The 24763-nt window shown below is 44.0% G+C and overlaps 1 protein-coding gene across 3 annotated transcripts in view; it reads right to left on the bottom strand.

Annotated features, from left to right (window-relative positions):
• Positions 1-450: 450 nt before the first annotated feature.
• The window catches only part of C14H10orf90 (chromosome 14 C10orf90 homolog), a 192514-nt gene continuing 168201 nt past the window's right edge, over positions 451-24763 (bottom strand). For all 3 annotated transcript variants that reach the window (XM_045567777.1, XM_045567778.1, XM_045567779.1), the window contains 3 exons: positions 4467-4530; positions 1211-1310; positions 451-1122 (listed from right to left, as the gene is read on the bottom strand). In XM_045567777.1, the coding sequence (XP_045423733.1) occupies positions 1084-1122; positions 1211-1310; positions 4467-4530 (203 nt within the window). In that variant the 3' untranslated portion in view covers positions 451-1083. The remainder of the gene's footprint in view (positions 1123-1210; positions 1311-4466; positions 4531-24763) is intronic.

Below are 24763 nucleotides of genomic sequence, written 5' to 3'. Positions count from 1 at the left end.
TGGGGTCTTTGGGATCCTAAATCTTGCCCTCAACAGTTTTCCGGACTTCTTTTGTATCAGCTCCCCGGGGGGCAACGTTCCCCACCGGGGCACTGGGAGCAAGAGGATTCCCTGGCAGTCAGAGGCAGAAGAGGACGAGCAGCAGTCGGTGGCACTCGTTCGGCCTTGGTGGCACTTCACTGTGCTCCCAGTCCATAACAGAATGCATAACCGGAAAATACTTGATTTTTGTAATAATTGCATTTATTTCCATTTGTGTTACAAAAACTAGTTTGTTCTTAATTCCCAGAACACACATTTATAAATAATGGATATTGTAGATGTTTGGAAGAACAAATAGCAGAGTTGGAGGAATTAGGCCAATTTTTACCAACACAACTTTTTTTGGAGGGGGGGGGTTGCAGAAAACACTGAAATTACCTGCACATTTATTCACTCAATTCTGTCCTCAGAGCTCCCATAGAAATGGATTCTTTTGCTAAGTGAGGAAAGGGGGTGGGGTGGGGCGGGAGTGGCTGAGGGCTGCTCTGCCTGCCCCAGCCTCGGGCATCGCACCCACTGACTGCCAAAGTCAGTCTCTCACATCAGGGAGTGCACACGTCTAGAAAGTTTTAAAATACACTACGTGATGACCCACATTTTGGAGTCTGCAGAACTAGCAGGCATTAGAGGTTTGATATTTAAAAAGAGATGGATTTAGGTCCCAGAAATTTGATGAAAATATATCCCCCAGGGATCTAAGCACACCAGTGAATAAGGCCTTTCTGCTTGGCCGGAAATAGCAGAGGGGAATAAATCAGAAGCAAAAAATAAAATTCAGAAGTAAGAGATGAAGGAGACTTTGTCTAGCGGGTTATATTAAGTTGGTTTCCCCGCAACAGATTGTTGACCTATTTCCTCGAGGGTTATTGTTTCTGTTTGGTTTGGGTCAGTAATTCAGGAAGTGATGTTTTCCTTCATAGAAAAAAAAAAAAAGTAAAATAAGTGCTTTCACATCACGAAGATAGCGCTGAGTTTAATGGCTTGTCCAGCGTTTGAAGTCATTCCAGGTCCAGGTAGTGCGGTCAGCAGGGCAGCCTGCGGTTAGACCGCGTTCCTTTGAAGGAGCTGGTCCAGTAATTGCTAGAGAAACAGGGAAACAAAGACGTCAAGTCCAGATCTGGCATCTGTGCGCCACACACATCACACCTGCTGGTGGCGAAGCCGTTACCTTTTTGAAGACTTCAGCACGGAGTCTGTTACTCTGTAAGATCAACCTTTTCCTTTGTTCTTCTTTTTTCTTTTTAACCTCCGGCAAGTTATTATAAATTCTGAAAGGGATCCAGAAAACATTTTGAATGGTAGCAGCACAGCCTGCGTCTGGCGTGGAGCGGGAGCCTGTCCTGTTAGCAGGCTCTTACATTTCAAAGGGAGGATCCCGCAGATGGGCTCTGTCAAAGCCCTGAGATACCAAGACAAAGGGCTTCCCTGACAGTCCCCGGAACAGGGCTGCATGGCAGGGGGACAGCACCTTGTCCCTGTGCTCCCCAGAGTAATGCAGAGTCCACCAAGAGGGCAAAGCTGGAAAGGCCAGTTATTTATTTAGAAGTCCCTTTTTTTGTCCCTGCAGTCTCTATGATATTAATAATTAACTACTTAATTATAAAGTGAGGGATTCTAAGCCTACTGCTTTGTTATTCTGATTCTAAACTTATCCCCAAATACCTTTTGCCACTCGATTGTTGTCTTCTTGTGACTCAGAAAAGGAGCAGCAAATAAATGGAAGTAGCAAGAATTATAATGCCAGAATAAAACAGATACATGTGTGTGTGTTTACCACATAACCTATTGCATTTCTGAATAAGCTGTTTCCAAATACATCCCAGGCATAAGTATTATGTTCTTATCCTGATGTAAAATTAGAAGCTTCTTCTGGACACATCTTTCCTACCACCTAACAGAAACTGCTGGGATACCGACACCAACCATATGTCTGCTAGAACCCACCGACACGGTGGGGTCACTGAAACTTGAGCATTTGGGTTGCTACACACATGGCATGCAGCTAAAATTTCTCTGTTTCATTTTCTCTCATGTTTGAAAGCCTGACAAAATCTGTTTAAGATGTTCCACTACTAAAATAATAAGTCCAAAGTATAAAAATACTGATGATGACAATATTAGCAGGTGACATCTTAGTTCTTGGGCACTAGGCTTGAATTGCCTGACATGAACTATTTCATTTAATTCTCACAACAGTTGGAAGAAGAATAGAGTTTCCCACCGTTATATGAAGGAGAAACCCAAGCTCCAATGAGACGAGGAGACTTTGTAAAGTCCCGCAGCCAGGTAACAGTGGGCTGGGATTTAAACCGTGGTCTGTTTGACTCTTACTCAGTGACACTATCACCCAATCACGTAGCACAAAGCTGCCCGTGAGAGCCAGGAAATGTTCGTGCCTAGCACAGTGCCTGACACACTGTGGGCAACAACATGGATTGAATCAATGCACAAATAAGTGGACACATAGTTGCCACATGCAGGAGTGATTTTAGAAAGAACTGGGAGAGAAAATCACAAAGGGATCAGGAGGAAAGCAGACACGTCCCAAAGCTCCACAACGGAAATTCCTTCGGATCCATATAGACCTCAGTTCCTGCTACTGACCGCTGAATCAGCTGGGGAGTTTAAAATAGAAACCCCTAGATCCCAACTCTGTAGCCACTGTTCAGTATTTCCTTAAAAGAACTTCCCAAATAAATCATGGTCCCTCCATACAACAGACCACTCTGCAGGCAGTCAGAATGAATGAGAAAAATATCTTTTGACACCAAAAGGGCTCACAGATGTGTTGTGAAGTGAAAAAAGCAAGCTACCCAAAGATAATGTACAGTATGGTACCATTTATGGTTAGAAATCACGTACTTGTATATGCACAAATAAAAGTCTACCTTAAATCAGAGAAAGGCCTGGAAGGATACACAGGAGACAGGGCTGGGGCTGGGAGAGTGAGGTGTGGGTGGCAGGGGGACAGTGGGTCACAATGGAACTTTAGGTATATCTGCATTGTTTGAATTTTTAAAATGAAAATATAATTTCAAAATATAATTAAAAACAAAAATGCAAAGGAAAAAGCCCTGGCTTGATTCTGTGGGTGGGTTGGGGCCAGAGCCCACTCAGGACGCAGCCCGCAGAGCAGAGTGAGAACCCGATTGCCGAATCCACCAGAGGCGACCAGCTGGGAGAAACCAACGACTTGGGTGCAGCATCCCCCTCCTCATGTGTCCTCTTAGAGCCTCAGTTTCCTCTTTGGTAACAGGGTAGGGCAATACCCTCTGACTGCGCTAATGTTGCTTTGAGATCTATTACTCTAATTGCTTAGTTTCCGAAGCTCTGTAATGGCAGCTTTGGGTTTGGGGACTGGGAGAGGGTGATTTGGCTGGATTTTTTCACTAAATTGAAAAGAGACTGCATCTGGCATAAGGTATATGCAACTTTGCACTTCTGAAATAGCAAGTCTCAAAACCCAGCAGTCCTTTAAAAACCCCAATTAGAGTGCTATGAATCAGGCCTTTAATGGGACGTCTCCCTTCTCCTCACTTCACTCCCTTATTTACAAAGAGGCTCCCTGTAGATGATCTAAGTTACCTAATTATCATGAAAACAATGTAATCATGGTAAAAGCAGATATTTTGTGCCTGGAGTGGGGAGACAAGTATTCTCCCCATTTCAATGGTTTCTCTAAGTGCACTATCAATTTGATTTAATTATTGTAATTCCTCCTTGTGCTAGATACTTTATTATAAACTAATGACATTTTTCTTGCATGAACTTGGCCAACACTGCTGAGCTATTATATTTTGGTTAGGAGGCGGGGTCTCAGAAAGAATGGCAGCCTTTGTGTGCACCAGGTTGGTGAGAATTAGTGGAAGTCTTGAATAGTAACCTGCCGAGTAGAGAAGGGAGAATGTGCCGTAGTCGGCCGCCAAGCCCGTTGGACACGGTGTGCCTGGAAAACCCGCTTGTGGCCCCTCTGTGGCTCTGCTGGCTCCTATGTGCCACCAGCTTCCAAGTTTGGCTCCTTCAGGCCCTGCCACGGTCAAGACCCTTGAGAGAAACAGCTTGTCTCCTCCTCATAAAGTTACCTTCAAAGGGGCAGTGACAGAGCTCCTGCCCGGGGCGACAGTGCGAGCGTGCAGAAGAGTTCCAGTTCAGAGTGCGGGATCTCTCAGAGACCAATTACCAGATCGGGTTGGAATCCAAGACCTTCCCTTTCCTAAGGTCCTTCCAAGAGCAGCATTAACATCCAGAGGCACATTTTGACAACTGCACTCATTTCAGCCACTTTTTCAGACTTAGAGCCAAAAAGACCTCAGACCTTAAACATGGACCCAGAACTAGTGGCCCCACTGGACAGCACCTGAGTCCAACAAACCACCCCAGCTCCCCTCCCCAGTTTCTTTCCATGTCAGGCAATAACCAAGTACCTTTTAGATCGCATATGCATCTCCTTCTCTGAAATGCACCTTTCTTTGGGTTTGAACAGGTTATCTGGAAAAAATAGAAAGAGGATTAACTTCAGAAGGTACAGAATATTGCATATTTCTCAAGAAACACTGTGGTAGATTTACCATACTTCGATATTGCTCCTCAATCTAAGCCACACCCTGTTAGAAATACTGCAGGACTCAGTAGAGACTGCTAACATCCTAAGTGATTATGTTGACAATTGGCCAACCAACAGGGTTGGTCGTAATGACAGTTAAATAAAGGCATGAAGTATAATATTAACATCTAACCTATTATACTTTATGGAGAGTGACTTTTTCAAATTCTTCCTTTAGCAACAGAGAGTCATAGTTTTCTAAGGAAAGTGCCAGAACATAAGGTCATCCCATCTACAGAAAAGTCCCTACTCTAGGGTTTTGAGGCCTCCAAGGATAAGGAAATCTCCCAGCTAGCCCTAGAGCATTTCGTAAGAGAATACTTTCACTGGTGTCTATAGCCTTCTGTCAAGGCTGCTCAGCTTCTGCAAGATGAAGGTCACCTTGTCCCCTTTCTGATGTCGGGAAAGGTAACAGACAAACAACATAATAGTGATGTACACTGAGTATCCATTGATTGAGAAAGCACACAGAAGCTAAAAATCACCACGAGACAAGAATGCTTTTCACTGTAAGTACATATTACTAGTCATAGTGACATCTACAGATGGCACACGTAAAACTGGTGTGTGTTAAAAATAGTGTACACCGTTTGGTAATAACTGAAAAGGGGCCTTTTGCAATAACTCTGAAATTTCCAGGAGACTCTCAGCTCTAGATTAGCCCAGGGTCGGCACAGGAAATGCTCCGGGGTGTGTGTTGTACGGGCTGTGTTTGAATGGCTGCCCTGGTTTCTGAGACACATGGACAGTGACCAGATCGCTCAGCAGAAGCAGATGGGACCTCGGCTTCCTTGCCAAGCACCACAGCGTGGGAGTGGGTTCCCCTCGATCCCCAGCCGAGACCTGGGTGTGTTTCTATTTATCTCCTCCACACCCCTGGGGCCACCCCCCCTTCTCACGGACCCAGTGCAACAATCAAAGCCTTCTCAGGCTTGAGAATATGCCAAATTTTCCAGGAATATCTGAGAAGGTAGGATGGAGACAGGGATACTAAGAAATTTCTTTCTCAGAAAATGACGCAGTGGCTGAGTTTGTATTCCATCTAGTTATCGAGTCATAAGAGAAAAGAATATGGCACCATCACTGAACTACAAAGACAAGATTCAAAGGAGAAATAGGAAAGAGGAAAGAGAATTGGAATTTTTCCAATGAAGGGGAAAGGTCACCGGTGTTTAGAAAGGTGAGGGGCCATGAGAATGCCAAGAAGAAAATATCACCATGGAGACCGTGTTGGGCCAAGATGCCTCCCGGCGACCAGGCCTGGCCCCGCTCCAGGTAGGCCCAGAGCCAAGGCCCTCGGGAAAATCCCAGTGGCATTTCCCAAAACAGGGAATGTGAGCCGAAGTCAGTCAGGGTCTGGGGCGAGCAAGATGTGAGTGCTTGAAGACTCCCACTCAGACAGGGGAAAGAAACTCCACACAGAGAATTAGACTGGAGTCCAGATTAGCATTTCTCAGAGCGGCTCAAGGTCAGGGTGAGGCCAGTGTGGACAGAGGAACGGTGCCCTGGGGGGATAAAAACATTACAAGCTATATTTGCAAGATTTTGATCATCTCACTTCAGTCTTATGTGGTCTACTCTGGGAAATTAGATTTTTTTTTCCAGTTTGTTTCTTTAGAGCACCTGATACCACAATTAAGCTTTGGTTTTATTTCCAAGAGGAAACAAAAGCACATGTGAGCTACGCGACACCTCCACTGTTCTGTTTTCTGAACTCTCCTCAGCCTGCTGTGCCAGAGCAGAACTTAGATTCCAGGCCCAGCAGCCCACGTTAGGTGAAAAACAAACAGGTCTGTATCCAAGCAGACCTGCCCGGCTGACGGGCTCCACCCCCCACCTTGGGGAAGTGTTTGCATGTTGGTTGCTGCTGACTTTGAGTTTTTGTAACAGCCCCAAGACCATCTGATGAATAGCAGGGGCTTCCTACCCCGGAGGAAAGAGAGACAGAGGCAGGTGGTTTGCAATAGAGCAAGTGCATCACCAATGGCTCCCAGCCTCGCCAGAGCAAAGAGAGCACACCTTTCTCAAAGGCTTTGGGATTGATATTTTGAGGGAGGAAGTGGCAAAGGAGGGGGAGGGGCAGCACTGTACACCTGAGTGGTCCGCATTATGATTTATTAATATATTACAGTAACACTGCTAGCATTAACGGGATGCCTCCGTACATGATCGCAATTAATCTTCATAGTAACCCTGTGCTCATGGTGTTTTGCCTGTTAGCGTTGAGGTCATTGAAATTCAAAAGGGCAGAGTGTTTGCCGCTCAGGTTCACACATAAATTCAATCACACAGCAAATGAGTGAGCAGCAATGCTGGGCTTCAGCCGCATCAGCCCAGCAGGGGCCACTCATGCTCCTGACCTCAGAGCACTGCCACCAACTCGTGGTCACAGAATCCGTATTTTGGGAGCCCTGAACAAATGCTCCTTCACTTCCCATGAGACCAAACCAAAACTTGTCTCTCATATATTCCGTCTTTGTACATTTAAAGAGCAGTTACTACGTTGCTAGGGGATGCTCAGAAGGAAAAATAATACATAAGATCCTCCCTTCATGAGACTTTGCTTGCTGAGGGAGGAGCTGGCCCATTAACAAACTAGCTACAAAGTATCCGGCAAGTGCTCTGATGAAAATGAAATGCTGCCTCACAGTAAACGGGACCAGGGTGGCAAGACCCCCTGGGGAGATCTTTACGCCAAGACCTGGATGACTGCAGCAGGCAGCCATGGGAGGGTCTGGGAGAAGGGAACAGTGAGCTCCAGCGGCAGGAACTGAAGGAGGGTCATCGTCATCGCAGCTGTAGGGGGAGGGAGGGGGCTGCAGAGGTGAGAGCTCAGGCTACTATGTTTGTCCACCCAGGTGACACCTTGCAGCCAACCTGGGGATTTTGACAAAGATTTCTGTGCATGAGCATTGGAATCCCAACCAGAATCTCTAGATGGTTCCAACGTGTACCAGAACTGGGAACCATTCATGTTGGGTTTTGCAACCCTGTTTAAGGAGCTTTGCAAACCTATTAAGGAGTTTGCCTCCCGAGTAAGCAAGATGGAGAGCTATGTGGAGCTTTCAACATGAGATTTGACTTTTATTGCTAAAAGATGACTGTAGTGGCTCTTCAGAACATGAACTGGGTGGAGGAGACCCCCAAATGGCAGCAGCTGGACAGGACAGGGAATTGCAGCCGAGAGGGAGAAAGATGGTAGTGCTCAGGTGGCCAGGGGACTCATGTACACTGGGCAGGTAGAAACCGAGGTGTGGAGCAGGGAGAGATGAATCAAGGATGACTCCTGGGCTTTGGGTTTAAACAGCACATTCACTTAACAATTGCTATGTTTTATCTCCTTAGTGCTAGGCAGTGGGGACACAGAGATAAACAGACTAAGGGCTCAGAGCCCAGGGTGAGAGAGGATAAACAAGGCCTTTCAGTGCCAAGACCAAAGTCTGCACAGGGAGAAGGCAGGACTCATGAAGGAGGGGTCAGGTCCCCCGGGGAAGAGGGGTCCTGGGGAGGCTCAGTGGCAGGAGGTGGCAGAACTGAGCTGTGAAACAGAGAGAGATGTCCCCCGACAGCCAGTGGGAGGTTGAGTGTGGGAAAAAGGGTGGCCCCGGGCCACGTGGACCTGCCTGCAGCAAGACGAGCACTTTTTCAGGGTTCTCAAAATGCAGATTCTGCAACCACGAGCTGGTGGCAGTGTTCTGAGGTCAAGAGCATGAGTGGCCCCCGCTGGGCTGACGTGGGCTAAAGCAAGGACATGACTCATGGGGTTCCATTTCCTGGGATGGAAACCCAACCTGCATGAGCTTGGTTCAAAAATACAGTGAAATCCCATCTATAAATTCCCTTTTAATGGAAATTATGCCTTTATAAAATTAAAGTGGCTGGTGAGAGCAATTTTCGGCCTGCTCATGGGTCTCTTATGGGTTTTCCTTGAAGCTTTGTGGATTCTAATTCCCTGGTACAGAGGAAAGAGACCACAGTTGTATTTACCTCCAATTATCATTCAAATAGAGAAGTTCCCCCCACCCAATAAAATTACTAAGGTAAATTGCCCATTTCTGTATTTCTGGAAAATACTTTTCTCCCTGCTATGAATGTCTTTTGCATCTGGCTCATTATTGGACCCAAACCACAGTGCCTGTTGCTGATTTAATTTGGCAAGGCCAGGCCGCCTTAAGCCCTTGGCTGCCTCACAGTCAGCAACCAACCAGGTACCAAGACTTCGGTGCTTCTAAGCCTGCTCTACGAGACCTGTTCTGACATCCCATTAATCTCTGTAAACGCACGCGGGTGCACATTACAATCCCCACATCACACCTGTGCACACACTCGTGCACTCACACAGGGACAGGGGCCTCAACATTCAGACCGCCGACAGCGTCACCAGAAGGCAGCAAGGATCACCCTGCTGCCTGCATGCTGGGTTATGAGGCCGGGGCTATTTTCCCTCCACGCAAAGCTCATATCTACAGCTCTGATTCAAAGCTTCATTTTCCCTATTGAACAAGTAATCTAAATGATAATCAAGTTCACACGATTTATTAGGACAATGTGCTCCCAGAAGCCTATTTTCTGCAGTCACCGTGAACACTTTGAAGAATGTTTCAGGCGTTTGCTTCCCCTATCTTAGAAACACCAAAAGCAAGAGCTGCCTGTTGGAGAGAATCCAGCAGGGAGCCAGCTAGCCAGCCTGGAGTGTGGGTGCCGCATCTGCACCTCCTTGAATCTTCTGTTAAACTCTGGGCCTCTGCAAAGGAATGGAAATGGGGTGTGTTTTGGGGAAGCCCAGCGTGTGTGTATTCTCAGATCGCAAGGCTGTGCCTTATGCCAGTTTCAAAGCCACTGAGCAGCTGGCTGTCCTGCCTCTGGGGTAAGTACATCACACTTTTCAAGGTTTCAATCCAGTTGCTTGTGCGTCATTTCTATTCAGCTCACCACGGCTTGATGTCGGCAACAGAGGAGTGGTCTCCCTCGGACCACTCGGTCCTCCGGAAGTTAAACAGCGCACATTACACTGCGCAAGGTGAGCTAAAGACTTGTAGGTTGTTGGGCTTTCAAGTGCTGTTGTGGTAATAAAATCTTGTGCTGGATAAACATTCTCATTTTTCTAAAATCACTTGTAGCCTCCTGCTGCTGAATGCCAGTGGCACGTGGTAGGTGGCGGGTGGCAGGCCTGGCAGGTGAGTGGCAGCCGCGCAGATGCGGAAACGACGCTGTGGGGCAGCTACCGCCCAGACCGCAAGAGATGCCGATGTCGCAGCTTGGAAACACGAGGCTCTCAGACCCTTCTGACGAAGGAATGTAAAATTAAAAAATAAGAAATAGACCAGAGGGTCTATTTCTTTTTGTATGCACCAGGTAAGCCAAAGGAATCCATATGTATACATCACAAAAGCATAATATTTAATTTACTAATGCTCTTATTTTTTCTAAGCAGAAAGAAACTAGGAATTTCTTGTCATATTTAGTGAAATATCTATTTCTTTTTATATACTCATTTTGAGAACCAAGGTGTGAAGGGGCTCCTGGTCTAGAAAGTGTGAATCATTCACTTCCCCGAGAGCTCTGCTCCTGCACACAGACTTACCCCTGAGCTTAGGGCGGGGGTCACCACCTAGGGACAGGTGCTAGGGAGCTACGGGATGGATTTGATAAAGGGCCTGCCCCACTGGGAGGGCAGGTGATGAGACTCCTCCCCCAGGAACACGGGTAGCCCGCGAGCCTCCCGCACACCTCCCCACGAGGGAACCCTCGATGCCACGTGGGCAGGTGAGGCCCGGGAACCAGAACTTTGGCTCCTCTAACTGGGGGGCCCAGACCCCCAAGTCACACATGTCTATGAAAAAGATTTTTTGGAGAACAACAGAGTCTTGATGCACTCCCTGACCCCATCCTGCTCTGGCTCTCAGGGCTAAGAGCACTATCATAGCCCCATCTCGACTCCCTGGGGGGTCTCCCCCTATGTGATTGTAGACTTGGCTTATGGCTGTCCTTCTGGCCACCTCTCCCAAGTGGCATATGGACCCCCTAGAGGACAGGGAGTCTCTTCTCTACCTGCTTCCTCCTCTCCAGAACCCACACCCCTGTTTCTTCCCATTTGTGCTCCATCCCTGTGGCCAAAAGACACCAAGTGCTTCGTATTTCTATTTACTGGCTGGTTACTCCTCAGGAGATCCAGCAAGGGGTAAAGGGGTCCGAGGATCTCCCTTAGCTCCCCCTAAAAGCCACAGGGACTGCCTCCTAACTTGGACTGCCAGTCTTGCCAAGGCCCACGAACAACAAGCTCCACCTGTGTGAATTTAGTTCACCCTGGTGTCGGCAGGATCAGAGACTCTCAAACTAAACCAGATCCCTACTTGAGACCAGAAACTCACAACATGAACCCCAGCTAAGGGCTCCGGTCAGTTGCCTAAAACATGTGTTTCCCCCAGGGGAGCTTGGCAGTGGCTGGCAAAGTGATAGAGTGTTTTCTGCAGCGAGCACACTGTCAAAGTTGCAGGCAAACCAGCTGCAAAAGGGGCAGCTTCACTCAGCCTCTAGGATTTAATGATTGCAATTCTTAATGACCTCACTAAATATGAGAAGAAATTGTTAGTTTCTTTCTGCTTACAAAAAACAGAGCATTAGTAAATTAAATATTATGCTTTTGTGATGTATACATATGGATTCCTTTGGCTTACCTGGTGTAACACGGTGAAGTTGTCTTGTGTCTAAGTCTAAAGACCTGGGGTCACTTTGGGACTCTGTGCTACGTGCTCTGGGACAAGCTACTTGGCTCCCCAAGATTTTGATCTTCTGCTCAGTGGGGATGGAATCTGCTTTACGATTCTTGGAAGGACTTGTGGGGATGTCCTGAATAAAACTGCGCTATAAACTATGAAGACGCTGATGGCAAGGCTGACTGCCCCCGTTCCCCAGGCCTCCCCTGCACCCGGCTCCCAGCCCCCAGCGCAGGTTTCAGTTCATCTCTACAACATCCCACTAACGCAAGTCTTCTCTCCTCTTTACAGCTGAGGAGAGCGAGAGGTCTTGCGGTTAAGCAACTTACCTCCAGCCTTCGAGTAAGTAGGTAGGAGACCTGAGAGTTGAGTACTGATGAAATCACAGGGAATTTTATTCTCTGCAGAAGATACAAGGTTGTGGTTTTCCAAATGGGGCTTATATTTTCCCATAAATGCCAACATCTGTGCGGCTTCTACTTGCCTTCCAATCCCTGAACCGGCAGCATCAGCATCGCCTGAGAACTTGTTGCAAATACAAATTCTCAGTCCCTACATCAGGTCATCTGAACGAGCAATTCTAGGGCTAGGCTAGTGGTGCCTGCCCAAGCCCTCCAGCTGATCCTGATGCTTGCTTAGGTCTGAGGACCACTGTTGCCCCAATAGAATGTACCGGAGTGATGAGGAAAAACACCAAGTGTCTACATGGATTTCAAGGCTTTGAGGAAAGATTACCAGATATAATATAGCATGCCCAGTTAAATTTGCATTTCATATAAATAATGAAATGTTTTTTAGTATGAGTATGTCCCAAGTATTGCATGGGACATATTTATGCTAAAAATTTATTTGTTGTGGATCTGAAATGCAAATTTAACTAGCAGCCTATATTTTCATCAGATAAATCTGGCAATCCTGCTTAGCGTGTTTAGAGAATCTCTCTATACCATGGCAACAGTCAGGCCTCCAGCTGCAGAGTCCGTAGTGTCACTGTCTGAAGCAGCTGCAGTGAAGGCGGAGCTGGCGAAGGCAAGCCTCTGCCCTCGTCATGCGGTCAGCGCTCTGGAGTTTATTGCTTCTTCCTGCCATGTTCTCAGCTCAATGGCATGGATGAGCCATCCCCCCGATCTTTTTCCTGTGGTTATTTCACATTGTAACATCTGTGAAGACTTTCCAAAGGGAACATGACTGCACATGGTGGTGTTGCAGATGGCGGGGGAGCCCACGTGGAGACAGCTCCAGGCAGGGCCTGTTGTGAGGAAAGCTTCCAGTGAGGCAAATCCAGGCACAGATGGAAATCTGCACCATTTACCACTGCCCAGAGGGGGCCTAGGACTCTCAGCCATCATTTCCTGGTGTTGCTAGACCAAAGGGATGCAGGTATGAGACTAAGACCACTGTCCCACAGTCCCAGATTTTTATGGAAAATGGTAAATTAAAGCTCCAGTTTGGGGTTTCTTTAGCAAAGCACCATAGAGTCCTAAATTATTGTTTCCAAAGTGAATTCTTCAGAGTTTGATGAAAACATTCCAAGGTCAAAGAAATTTAGGGGAAACAGCATTAAATAAATTTAAGTAGTTTTCTTCATTACAGGACTTATCAGTGCCTTTAACATGTACTGGGCATTGAAAACTGCCAAGGAATACACTATACAAAGAATAACATATTTTTCAAAGGAATCTGAAGGGATTGGTTCTCTTCTGAAATGAATTGTGAGTAGTGCTCGGCTAGAGAATACTGGGAAGAAGAGTAAGACCAACTATAGGACAACAACAGTTATAATTCTCAGTTTTCAAAATTATTTGTCCCCATTGGATGGGATTTTATATGTTTTATATATGTGTGTATCTATCTATCCATATATGTGTATGTATAAAACACATATATATGTTTTTATATATAAAATATGGAATACTTTCTTTATATTTTCTTAAAAATATACACTGCCATTGCCAAGATAGCAGTGGAGGATACAAGTACCTGGGCACCTGTGTCACCATTTCCCCAGACCCTGGAGCTATAGTCTCTTCATCTGTGCCTGTGCCTGTGCCTGTGCTTCAGACCCTCACTCCATAGCCACTCCATTGGTGCCATGCATTACACACCAGGATCACCAGGATCACCATCACCACAAATACATCTGTAAGATAGACCCAGTGCCATGAGGTATCCCCTTGGCTATGACATCCGTGGTAGGAGAAAAAGAAAACAGGAAGATCCCAGCAGCCTTTGCTATAGAGCACCCTAACAACCCTCACTATTATTGTGGACACCTATGCCATTGAGGACACCCACAATCTTTGCCAATGACAACCTCAGCTGACAGAGCTACACAGAAACTATGCTACTGTACCCTCACTGGAGCCAGAACTACCATACCCCAACCAAGCCAATGTTATACCACCCATTTGAAAGGGAAAATTCCTCCTCACACATTGAAACCAGTCCAGGAAGTCAGGAAAAGGTGACCATCAAATGTACAGAAGTCAATGAAAGGCAACAAGGAACATAGGAATAAAGCAAAAGAAACACCACCACCAGAAGAATGCAATAATTGTCTAAAAATGAACCCCAAAGAAATAGAAATGTATAAATTCTGTAACAAAGAATTTGTAATGAAAGGAAGCTCAGTCAACTACAAGAGAACAAAGAGAAACAATTCCATGAAATCACGAAAACAATACATGAATGAAGTAAATGAGAAGTTTAACAGAGAAATTTAAATAATTAAAAAGAACCAAATAGAAATTCTGGAGTTGAAGAATATAACAAATGAAATTAAAAATGCAACAAATGGCATCAAGAGCCAAATTAATCAAGCAGAAGAAAGAATCTGTGAACTTAATAAAGATGGCTTACTTTAAAATATCTAGTCAAAGATAAAGGAATGAAAAGAAATAAAGAAAGCCTACAGGATTTATGAAACAGCACCAAAAGAGCCAGTTTTTGCATTATAAGAGTTTAAGAAGGAAAAGAGAACGGGAAATAAAGCTTATTTAGAGAAAACAATAGTTATTTATATCTGGAAAGATTAAAATATCCAGGTACAGGAAGCTCAAAGGTCTCCAATCAGATTCAACCCAAAGAAGATGACACCAAAATGTACTACAATAAAACTGTCAAAAATCAAAGACAAAGAGAGAATTTTAAAAGCAGCAAAAGAAAACAAGATCCTCACATACAAGGGGAACCCATTGGTAAGAGTAAGTACATAGTCAAATTCCGAATACTTATACTCTAATGTGTGTAAATCACTTATACTTCTAATAGAAAGGTTAAGACACAAAATAATTGAAAACACCTACAGCTATAATAATTTGAAAACAGAAACACAATATAAAAATATGTAAATTTTGACATTAAAAACATAAAACGTGGGGGGAGGAAATAAAAGTGAGTTTTTGCATGTGTCAAAGTTAAGTTGTTATCAGCTTTAAATAGCCTGTCATAAATATAAGGTGTTTTATGTAAGCCTCAAAGTAACCACCTTATAAAAACTATAATAGATGATACATAGCAAAGAGAAAGGACTCAAAACATACCACTACAGAAAACCACCAAATCATAAAGGAAGATGGCAAGAGAGGAAGAAAGGAGAAAAAGATCTACAAAACAATCAGAAAACAATTAACAAAATGGCAGCAGTAATACTTTACCTATTAATAATTACCATGAATGGGAATAGATTAAATTCTCCAGTCATAAGAGCATACCTGTTAACTGGCTGAATGAATAAAAAAAAAAAAAAAAAAACAAGACCCAATTATATGCCGCCTACAGAAGGCTCACTTCACTTTCAAGGACACACATACACTGAAAGTGAAGGGATGAAAATATATTCCTAGTAAGTGAAAATCCAAAGACAGCAGAGATAGCTATACTCATAACAGAAAAAATAGACTTGAAGTCAAAAATTATAAAAAGAGACAAGGTCATTATATAATAATAAAGGGGCCATTTCATCAAGAGGATATAACAATTATAAATATATACGCACCCAGTATTGGAGGACCTAAATATATAAAGCAAATAATAGATCTGAAGGAAGAGACAGACAGCAATACAATAATAGTAGAAGCCTTCAATATCTCGCTTTAAACAATGGATCCATCATCCAGACAGAAAATCATTACAGAAACATTGGACTTGAACTACACTTTAGACCAAATGGACCTAGCAGGCACATACAGAGCATTCCATCAAACAGCAACAGAAGACACATTTTTCTCAAGTACTCTCAGAACATTCACCAGGATAGATCATATGTTAGGCCAAAATCCAAGTCTTAATAAATGTAAAAAGACTGAAATCACACCAAACATCTTTTCCAACCACATGGTATAAAACTAGAAATCAGTAAAAAGAAGAATTTTATAAAACTCACAAATATGTGGAAATTATACAACACACTCCTAATCAATAGATCAAAGAAGAAATAAAAAAAAAATAAAAAAAATCTCCAAAACAAACAAAAGGGAAACAAAATATACCAAAACTTATGGGATGCAGTAAAAGCAGTTCTAACAGAGTTTATAGCAATAAATGCCTACATTAAAAAAGAAGAAAGATGTCACACAACCTAACACTATGTCACAAGGAACTAGAAAAACAAGAACAAACTTAGCTCAAAGTTAGTAGAAGAAAGGAAATAACAAAGTTCAGCGAAGAAATACATTAAATAGAGACAAGATAAACAATAGAAAAAAATCAATAAAACTAAAATAAGTTTTTTGAAAAGATAAGCAAAATTGACAAATCTTTAGCTAGACTGAGAAAAAGAGAGAAGACAAATATAATCAGAAATGAAAGAGGAGACATTAAAACTGATATCACAGAAATACAAAGGAAAGAAGAAAGACGAGCCTGAAGACAGGCTATTTGAAAATACACAGTGAGAAGAGAAAAAAGAAAAAAAGAATAGAAAAGAATGAAGCACACCTACATGATCTAGAAAATAGACTCAAAAGGGCAAATCCAAGCGTTACTTGCCTTAAAGAGGAGGGAGGGAGGGAGGGAGGGAGGGCGAGCGAACGAGAGGGAGAGACTAGGGTAGAAAGTTTATTCAAAGAAATAATAACAAAGAACATTCCAAACCCAGAGAAAAATATCAAGAAGATACAAGAAGATCATAGAACACCAAGCAGATTTAACTCAAACAAGACTACATCAAGGCATTTAATAATCAAGCTCCCAAAGGTCACAGATAAAGAAAAGACCCCAGGAAGGCAAGAAAAAAGAAACAACACAGAAAGGAGCTTCAATACATCTCGCAGCAGAAACCTTAAAGGCCAAGAGAGAGTGGCATGACACATTCAAAACGCTGAAGGAAGAGAATCTTAACCCTAGAATATTATATCCTACAAAAATATCCTTCAAATATGAAGGAGAAATAAAGACTGCCCCAGACAAACAAAAGCTGAGGAATTTCATCAACATCAGACCTGTTCTATAAGAAATGCTGAAAGGAGTTATTCAATTTGAAAGAAAAGGACATTAACGAACAATATAAGAAATCATCTGAAGGTATACCACTCGCTGGTAATGTTAACACACAAATATAGGATACTCTATTGCTATAATTGCAAAATATAAACCACTCAGATCTTGAGCATGAAAACTAAAAGACAAACTCATTAAAAGTAACTATAAAAATTTTTTGAGAGATTGGTAGTATAAAAAGATATGGATGAAACAACAAAATGTTAAGAACTGGAGAGGTGGGGAATAAAGTGTAGAATTTCTGTTAGGTTTCTGTTTGCTTGTTTATTTGTTTGTAAAACAAGTTGTCATATATTTAAAATGATTATAAAATGTGTTTTGCAAGCCTCATTATAACCTCAAATCAAAAAACCTGCAAGAGATACACAAAATATAAAAAGCAACAAATTAAAACACACTACCAGAGAAAATCACTCTTAACAAAGGAAGAAAGGAAGAAAGAGAGGATCACAAAATGACCAGAAATCAAATAACAACATGGCAAGAGTAAGTCCCTACCTATCAATAATTACATTGAATGTGAATGGACTAAACTCTCCAATCAAAAGACACAGAGTGGCTAAATAGATTAAAAAAACAAGAGCCAACTATGTGCTGTGTGCAACAAATCCACTTCACCTGTAAAGACACCCATAGAATGAAACTAAAGGAATATGAAAAGATATTCCATGCAAATGGAAACCAAAAAGAGAAGAGGAGTAGATATACTTCTATCAGATAAAATAGATTTCAAGACAAAAACTGTAAAAGGAGACAAAGAAGGTCATTATGTAATGATAGGAGTCAATTTGGCAAGAAGATACAACAATTCTAAATATATATGCACCCAACACTGGAGCACACAGATATATAAAGCAAATATTCTAAGAGCTAAAAAGAAAGAGAGACTCTAATACAATAATCACTGGAGACTTCAACACTTTCAGCATTGAACAGATCATCTAGAAAGAAAATCAATAAAGAAACGTTGGACTTAATCCGTCCTACAGACCAAATGGATCTAATAGATATTTACAAAATGTTTCATCCATCAGCTATAGAATACATCTTCTTCTCAGTTCATGCATCATTTCTAGGATAGAACATGTGTTAGCAAACAAAACAAGTTTTAAAAAATTCAAAAAAGTTTAAATCATACCAAGTATTTTCTCTAATCACAATGGAATAAAACTAGAAATTAATAACAGAGGAACATTGGAAAATGTGCAAACACATGCCAATTAAACAATATGCCCCAGAATGACCAGTGGGCCAATGAAAAGATTAAGAAGGAAATTTAAAAACTTCTCAAAATAAATAAAATGAAAACACAACATATCAAAAACTATGAGATACAGAAAAAGCGGTAATAAGAAAGTTTATAGCAGTTAAGTGTCTACATCAAAAAGTAGAAAAGCTTAAAATGTTAATAAACAACCTAATGAAGCATATCAAAGAACTGAAAAACAAGTACAAACCAAACCCTCAATTACCATTTCTATATTGTATTGTTACACACGATGAAAAATGGATTCTTTTTGACAATCGCAAGCATTTGCACAATGATTGGATAAAAATGAAGTGCTGAAACACAGTCCAAAACCAAATATTCATCAAAAAAAGCTAATGGTGTCTGTTTGGTGGTTCAATGCTGGTATTATCTACTATAGCGTCATGAAACCTGGTCAATCGATTATAGCAGATGTCTCCTGCAACCAATTGGATGAAATGATAAGGATGCTTGCAATTAAGCAGCCAAGAGAGACTGGGAATAGAGACAGGCCAATTTTCCTGCAAGATAATGCTCGACCACATGTTATACAAACAACGCTGCTTAAACTACAGAGGCTGGACTTAGAAAATCTCTGTCATCCACCGTATTCACCAGACCTTGCACCAACCGACTACTACTTCCTCAGGCTTTGGACCACTTCTTGCAGGTAAAAATATTCTATTCTCAACAAGCTGTGGAAAATGCCTCTCACGATTTCATTGCCACTCGCTCTCCAGACTTCTTCACTGTAGGCATAAAGAAACTACTAATAAGATGGAAAAACTGTGTTGACAGTTTAATTGTACTGCTTCTTGGTTGAAATATAATAAACTAAACTTTTTATTTGAAATTGGATATTTTATATTTAATGACCTAATAGAAGAAAAGAAATAATAAAGATCAGAGCAGAAATAAATGAAACTGAAACCAAAAAAATCCCAAAATATCAATGAAACAAAAAGTTGGCTTTTGAAAAGATAGACAAAATTGACACACCTTTAAGCAAACTAAGAAAAAAAAAAGAATACCCAAATAAATAAAGTCAGAGATGAAAAAGGAGACACTACAGCTGATACTGCAGAAATTCAAAGGATCATTAGAGACTACTATGAGCAACCATATACCAATAAATTGGAAAACTTAGAAGAAATGGAAATGTAAACTAGTATATCCATTATGGAAAACAGTATGGAGATTCCTCAAGAAATTAAAAATAAAACTACCATATGATCCAGCAATTCCACTTCTGGGTATATATCCAAAGGAAATGAGATCAGTATGTCAAAGAGATATTTGCACTCCTGTGTTCATTGCAGTATTATTCACAATAACCAAGATATTAACCTAAGTGTCCATCAACAGATGAATGGAGAAAGAAAATGTGGTTTGTATATATCAGCACGCGCGCGCGCACACACACACACACACACACACACACACACACACACACACTAGAATATCATGGATGAACCTGGAGGACATTATGTTAAGTGGATAAACCAGGCACAGAAAGGCAAATGCTGCATGATCTCACTTATATGTGGAATCTAAAACAGTCAGACTCATACAAAGCAGAGTAGAATTGTGGTTACCAAGGGCTGGAGCCGGGAACTGGGGAGATGTTCGTCTAAAAGTACAAAGTTTTAGTTAGATGGGAGGAATAAGTTCTGGAATCCTATTGTATACAATGGTGACTATCGTTAATAACAAAGTATTGTATACTTGACAGTTACTAAGAGGGTAGATCTTAAATGTTCTTACCACAAAAGAAGGAATATTCGAGGTGATGTATTAATTATCCTCATTCAATCTTTTCACAACATATACATACGTCAAAACATCATGCCATATGCCTCAAATATATACAATTTTTATTTTTCAATCAAACCTTACTAAAGCTGAAGCCAAATGTGTGTTTTAATGACAAGTTTAAACTACTCATTTAAAGGAACATTAGTGATGGCTCGAATCACAATCTCGTATAAAACAGCGACATCCAGTACGAGAAGTCTGATAGAATAGAATAGCTGTTGATATGAAAGTTATTGTTTGCTCCAATCCCAGGGTTTCCCAGAATTTTTTAGAGGCCCACAAAATATCGTGATTTATAGATGATTAATAAACTTTATGCTTGTTGCCAAGTAGATTTATATCTGCAGTGTCACTGCAAGGTTTATGACTTAACTGCTTTGTAGAATACAAAGGGAAATCATTTGGAGAATAAAATCAAGGCAATGGGGAGAAACGATCCCTCTTAAAGCCATCTTTCTCACTGTTCTGCAACTCGGTGTTTTTACCTTTCGTTATTTTAATTGGAAGTAAAGCTGCTCTTTAAATCTACATCTAATCAATAGGCACAAATCGATCTTTTCTTCTCATGTTCCTTAAAAGAACACAGCACCTCGCAGTGTCTGTGAAGACACTAATAACAAACAGTGTGCACGTGAATGTCTTCGAATGGGGAAATGGTCTTAAGTAATCTCTACTTCCTGTTTTCTTTGTAGACTGAGAAATAAAAATTTTTTATCTTATAAGCACATTTAAAAATTCCTTTGTGAGTAATATCGGGAGGACTAATCCCAAATATTTATTCAAATGTTTTATGGGAAAATATCCTGAGATCAGATCGGGCGGCAGGGTGAGGACGAAGCGGCCGTGCCCGGCTGGCTGCACAGCCAGCGCACTGCATCACTAAGACGACTTCCGCTGCCGCCTGCTATCTGCTGGGCCACGTCTTCAGTGAGATGCTCTGGGAATGCAAATTAATTTTAATACTTGCTCCAGCCCAGAATCATCAGCGAAGGCAGATTTTTTAAAGAAGGAATTCTGCAGTGCCTTCTGGAGAATTCCGTTCCTCTAGCAGTCCCTGATGTGAATGGCTCTGACTTGGCTCACCCTGGGAAGTCTGCACAATGCAGTTCAGATTAACTCGGTTTGGCGTGCTGGACGCAGCTAGACCCAGGGTGCCTGGCGTGGTGTGTGCCCGCCAGCACGTACAATCTAGGGAGATTTCCCCTTCACACCCACACGCCTGTACTCCCAAGTGAAGAAGGTGCCATCACACCCATGTGACATGATGCAAAGCGAAGAAGGTGATCTAGAGAGACGCAAGAGCCACAAGTGCTCCAGTGGGGGCAGGGGGCAGGGATGGGAGTCAGGGAGGGTTATGCGGAAGAAGAGGCTGCTCCTGTTGGGTTTTCGACACATTCAAGATTGAGGGGACGGCCTTGGAGAGCCACAGAAGAGGACCGCCACAGGCGAGGGGGAACGAGCGGAGAACAGAAGCGAGGACCCTGACGTGAGCACTGTCAGGCTTTCCGAGTTGGCTTCAGCACTGAGTACAGGCAGCAGCGGCGACTCACAGCAAAGTGCTCAGTGGAAAGTGAAAGGCACCATGCAGCCCGGCGGGTGCATTGCAGGAAGCAGAGGAGACGGCCTGGGGGAGAGGGTTTAATGACGAGGCTGGACTTGAGAGGGGCTTCTGAGGTTAGGCAGGATTGTGCCAGGCAGAGAGGAGGAGGGGCAGATATGGCTTCTATTGGGCGGTTTGGGGACCCTGATCAGGAATGTTCTGGAGTTAGGAAGGACAGTAAATGAAACCAACTGAGAAGGATGGAGGTGGGCAGCATTAGGTTGAGGGGGTCCGGGTTTTAGGGTGGGAGTGGTAGCCACCGAGGCTCGGAAGCAGGGCCTGCAGCCCAGCGGGTGGCAGCCAGGGCCAGGTTCCAGAAGATTCAGTGCACTGTGGAAGCCACCGGTGTGTTAATAGTGGATGGTAAAAGTTGCAACTGAAGGAGAGCCCACGACCTGCAGGTACTGCACCCACTACTATACCTGCAGGTGCTGTGTCCCCTACTACCTGCAAGTTCTGTGTCCCCTACAATCTGCAGGTGCTGTATCTCCTACAACTTGCCGCTGCTGTATCCACTGTGTCCTACAGGTGCTGTACCAAGCTTCTAGCCCATCCTGCTCTGGATTCATCCGGTAAGGTAGAAGCTATGGCAAGGTCTTAAACACTCTAATTCCTGGTCACAGTCGGCCTTTGAGCCTGAACTGATCCACCTGGGACCCCAGGAGCTCCGCATTAATGACAGGGAAGCCTCGCTTATAGCTCCCAGGCCACTCTGGGGGACTGAACAGGCAGAGCCTTGATTTGGGAGGAAGAGAGAGGCCTCAGATCACAGTGTGGGTAAATGTCAGAGACTGACGGCCAAGCCCGGCCTCCTGCCATCTTCCCTCGGCTTCCCTGGGTCTCAGCTTTTCTCCTCCACAGCATGACAGTTGCCACTCTCCTCTGCTCCTTCTTCCTAAGAACCTGTGGCATCCTTCCCCTCTGTGCACCTCTGCCCTCCGGCCAGCCTTGCTGCATCTTGCCTGGAGCTACACCACATGGCTCCCAGCCTCAGCTTTGACCCCAGAGCAAGTTCCACTTAGTAGCAACAAAAACGGTTCATCTTGCCTTGGGCTCCTCTCTGGCCCCTCCACCACCCTGTCCCACCCCCGCTCCTACGGTCCAGTCATAGCTGAAACTGCGCATCCCAGCAACCTCTCACCACTGCTTTCCCTCTCACCCAACCCTGTGTCGCAATTCCCCTACCTAGTTTCTACTCATCCTACACACACAGACCAATCCTCAGGTCTCCCCCACCAGGAAACTTCCATGTCCCCAGAATGGGAGCAAGTCCACCGTCTGTGGGTTTCCATGGCAACCCAGGCAAACCCCTTTCACAGCACTAAGCAATCCCACAGTCATTGCCTCTGCACCTGCCTGCTTCCCTGCAAGGTGGAGAGACCACAGAGTGTGCCCAGAGTGGGTTCTCAAACAAGCTTTCGAGATGGTCAAAGAAGTTCCTTCTGTCACTGCTACAGCCGTGTGAAGGTGGGCCAGGTGGCTCCTGGGAGGGGAAGGGGACTTCAGCATTGTGTTTACTGGCTTCAAGGGTTCAAACTACAGGTGACAAGATAGTAAAGATACGCTAGACAGTATAGCCAGGACCTTTATAATGCTACTCCCTGGTCCCTCTGGAGTCTCCAGTTGTTTGTGAAAATTTTCCTGCCTCCAAACAATGTACCTAACCCTAATTAATACACGTGTCACTCTGCCCCGAGCCTCATGGCTGCTCGGATTCCATGAAGCATCACTGGTCCCTGGTCCTCGCTGTAATTGCTTCTGCCAAGTCCGGGCACTCACTTCTGCAGCATCGTCAGCCGCCAGAGCTGCCACCTGAACCTCTCAGGTCTGTCCCTGCACCAAGACTGCTTGGCGAGCCCCAATCCCAGGCAGCCACCCCAGCACCGAAAGCAAATGCGAGTCTTCTCTTTACCAGACGCCTCGACGCCGTAGCCAGAGCTCGCTCACGCATATGATTTATTAACTAATTTAACATGTAAGAAAAACATCTGCATTTCGCTTTTATCATCTTGCCAACAGACAGGCTGAAGACAAGATGTGTACTGTAGACTTGTTTAATGGGGCCTTAAACATTCCCTCTCACTTGCCCAAGCTCACCCGAGGCTCTGGTTTCAGAGGTTGTCTGATCTCACTGACCTAACACAAATAAACACGAAAGTAAAGCTCTCATCAACACATAAATACTGCAGGGACAGGTCAGAACGCTGTCAGAGCCGTGCCGGCCAAGTCCCACTGACAGCATGCCAGTCGCCAGGACTGTCGGAAATTGGGGAGTAAAAAGGTGTCTTGGTTATTTAAAATTATGGACTGGGCCTGGTCGCCTTTTATTGTGTATGATTTTAAGCTTTTCATTTAAAGGAATGCAGACTTGTAAGAATGTTTGTTTTGGGCAAACACCACTGTTGGATGATGTAGTGAGTAGATATGTTTAAGTCCTAAGCCCCCATAACTGTGAATGCGACCCTATTTGGACATAGGGTCTTTGCAGATGCAATTAACATGAGGTCACACTGGGTTAGGGCAAGCCCTAGTCCAAGGACTAGTGTTTTCACGAGAAGAGGAACTCGGGACACAGAGACACAGACCCAGGCAAGGAAGCCACATGAGGACCGAGGCAGAGACTGCAGCACTGAGTCCACGACCCTCGGCATACCAAGGCTTGCCAGAAGCCCCCAGAAGCTGGGAGAGAGGCACAGGGTTTGCCTCGGAGCCTCCAGAAGGAACCAACCCTTCATTTTGACTTCTGGTCTCCAGAGCAGTAAGACAGTGAGTTTCTGTTCTTTTCAGCCACCTTGTTTGTGGTAAATTCTTATAGCAGCCCCAGGAAACCAACACGGACGTCCAAGGCCACATCACCTCTGTGCCTGGAATGACGGGACTCTGATCGCTGGTGACCGGCAGTGCACAGCTGGGAGGTGCTGGTGCAGGAGAGGGGACCCGGTGCAGCACCACACCTGGCAAGTCCCCTCATGCCTCTGGGTCTCCGTGTCTTCCCACTCAAAGGGAAGGGACTAGGCTGAAAAAGAAGCCCCTCAGATGCCCCTTCGGCTATGTACATGCATTATCTTGAGCTCTAAAGTGGTGCCATCCTCTACTTGTTGGTGACAGACTGGTAGCCTGACCACTTGCTCAGGCAGCATCTTCAGTACAGCCTGGCTCCAGCACCCAGCCCCGCCTGGGCAAGTGTGGCCATCAACAGCCCTGGAGGACCCAGTGTGGCCGGCATTTGGTCTTCACAG

This window comes from Lemur catta, chromosome 14 (assembly GCF_020740605.2).
Source record: "Lemur catta isolate mLemCat1 chromosome 14, mLemCat1.pri, whole genome shotgun sequence".
Lineage (NCBI taxonomy): Eukaryota > Metazoa > Chordata > Mammalia > Primates > Lemuridae > Lemur > Lemur catta.
Note: the sequence above shows the minus strand (reverse complement) of the source record. Positions and strands in the feature narration are given on the sequence as shown.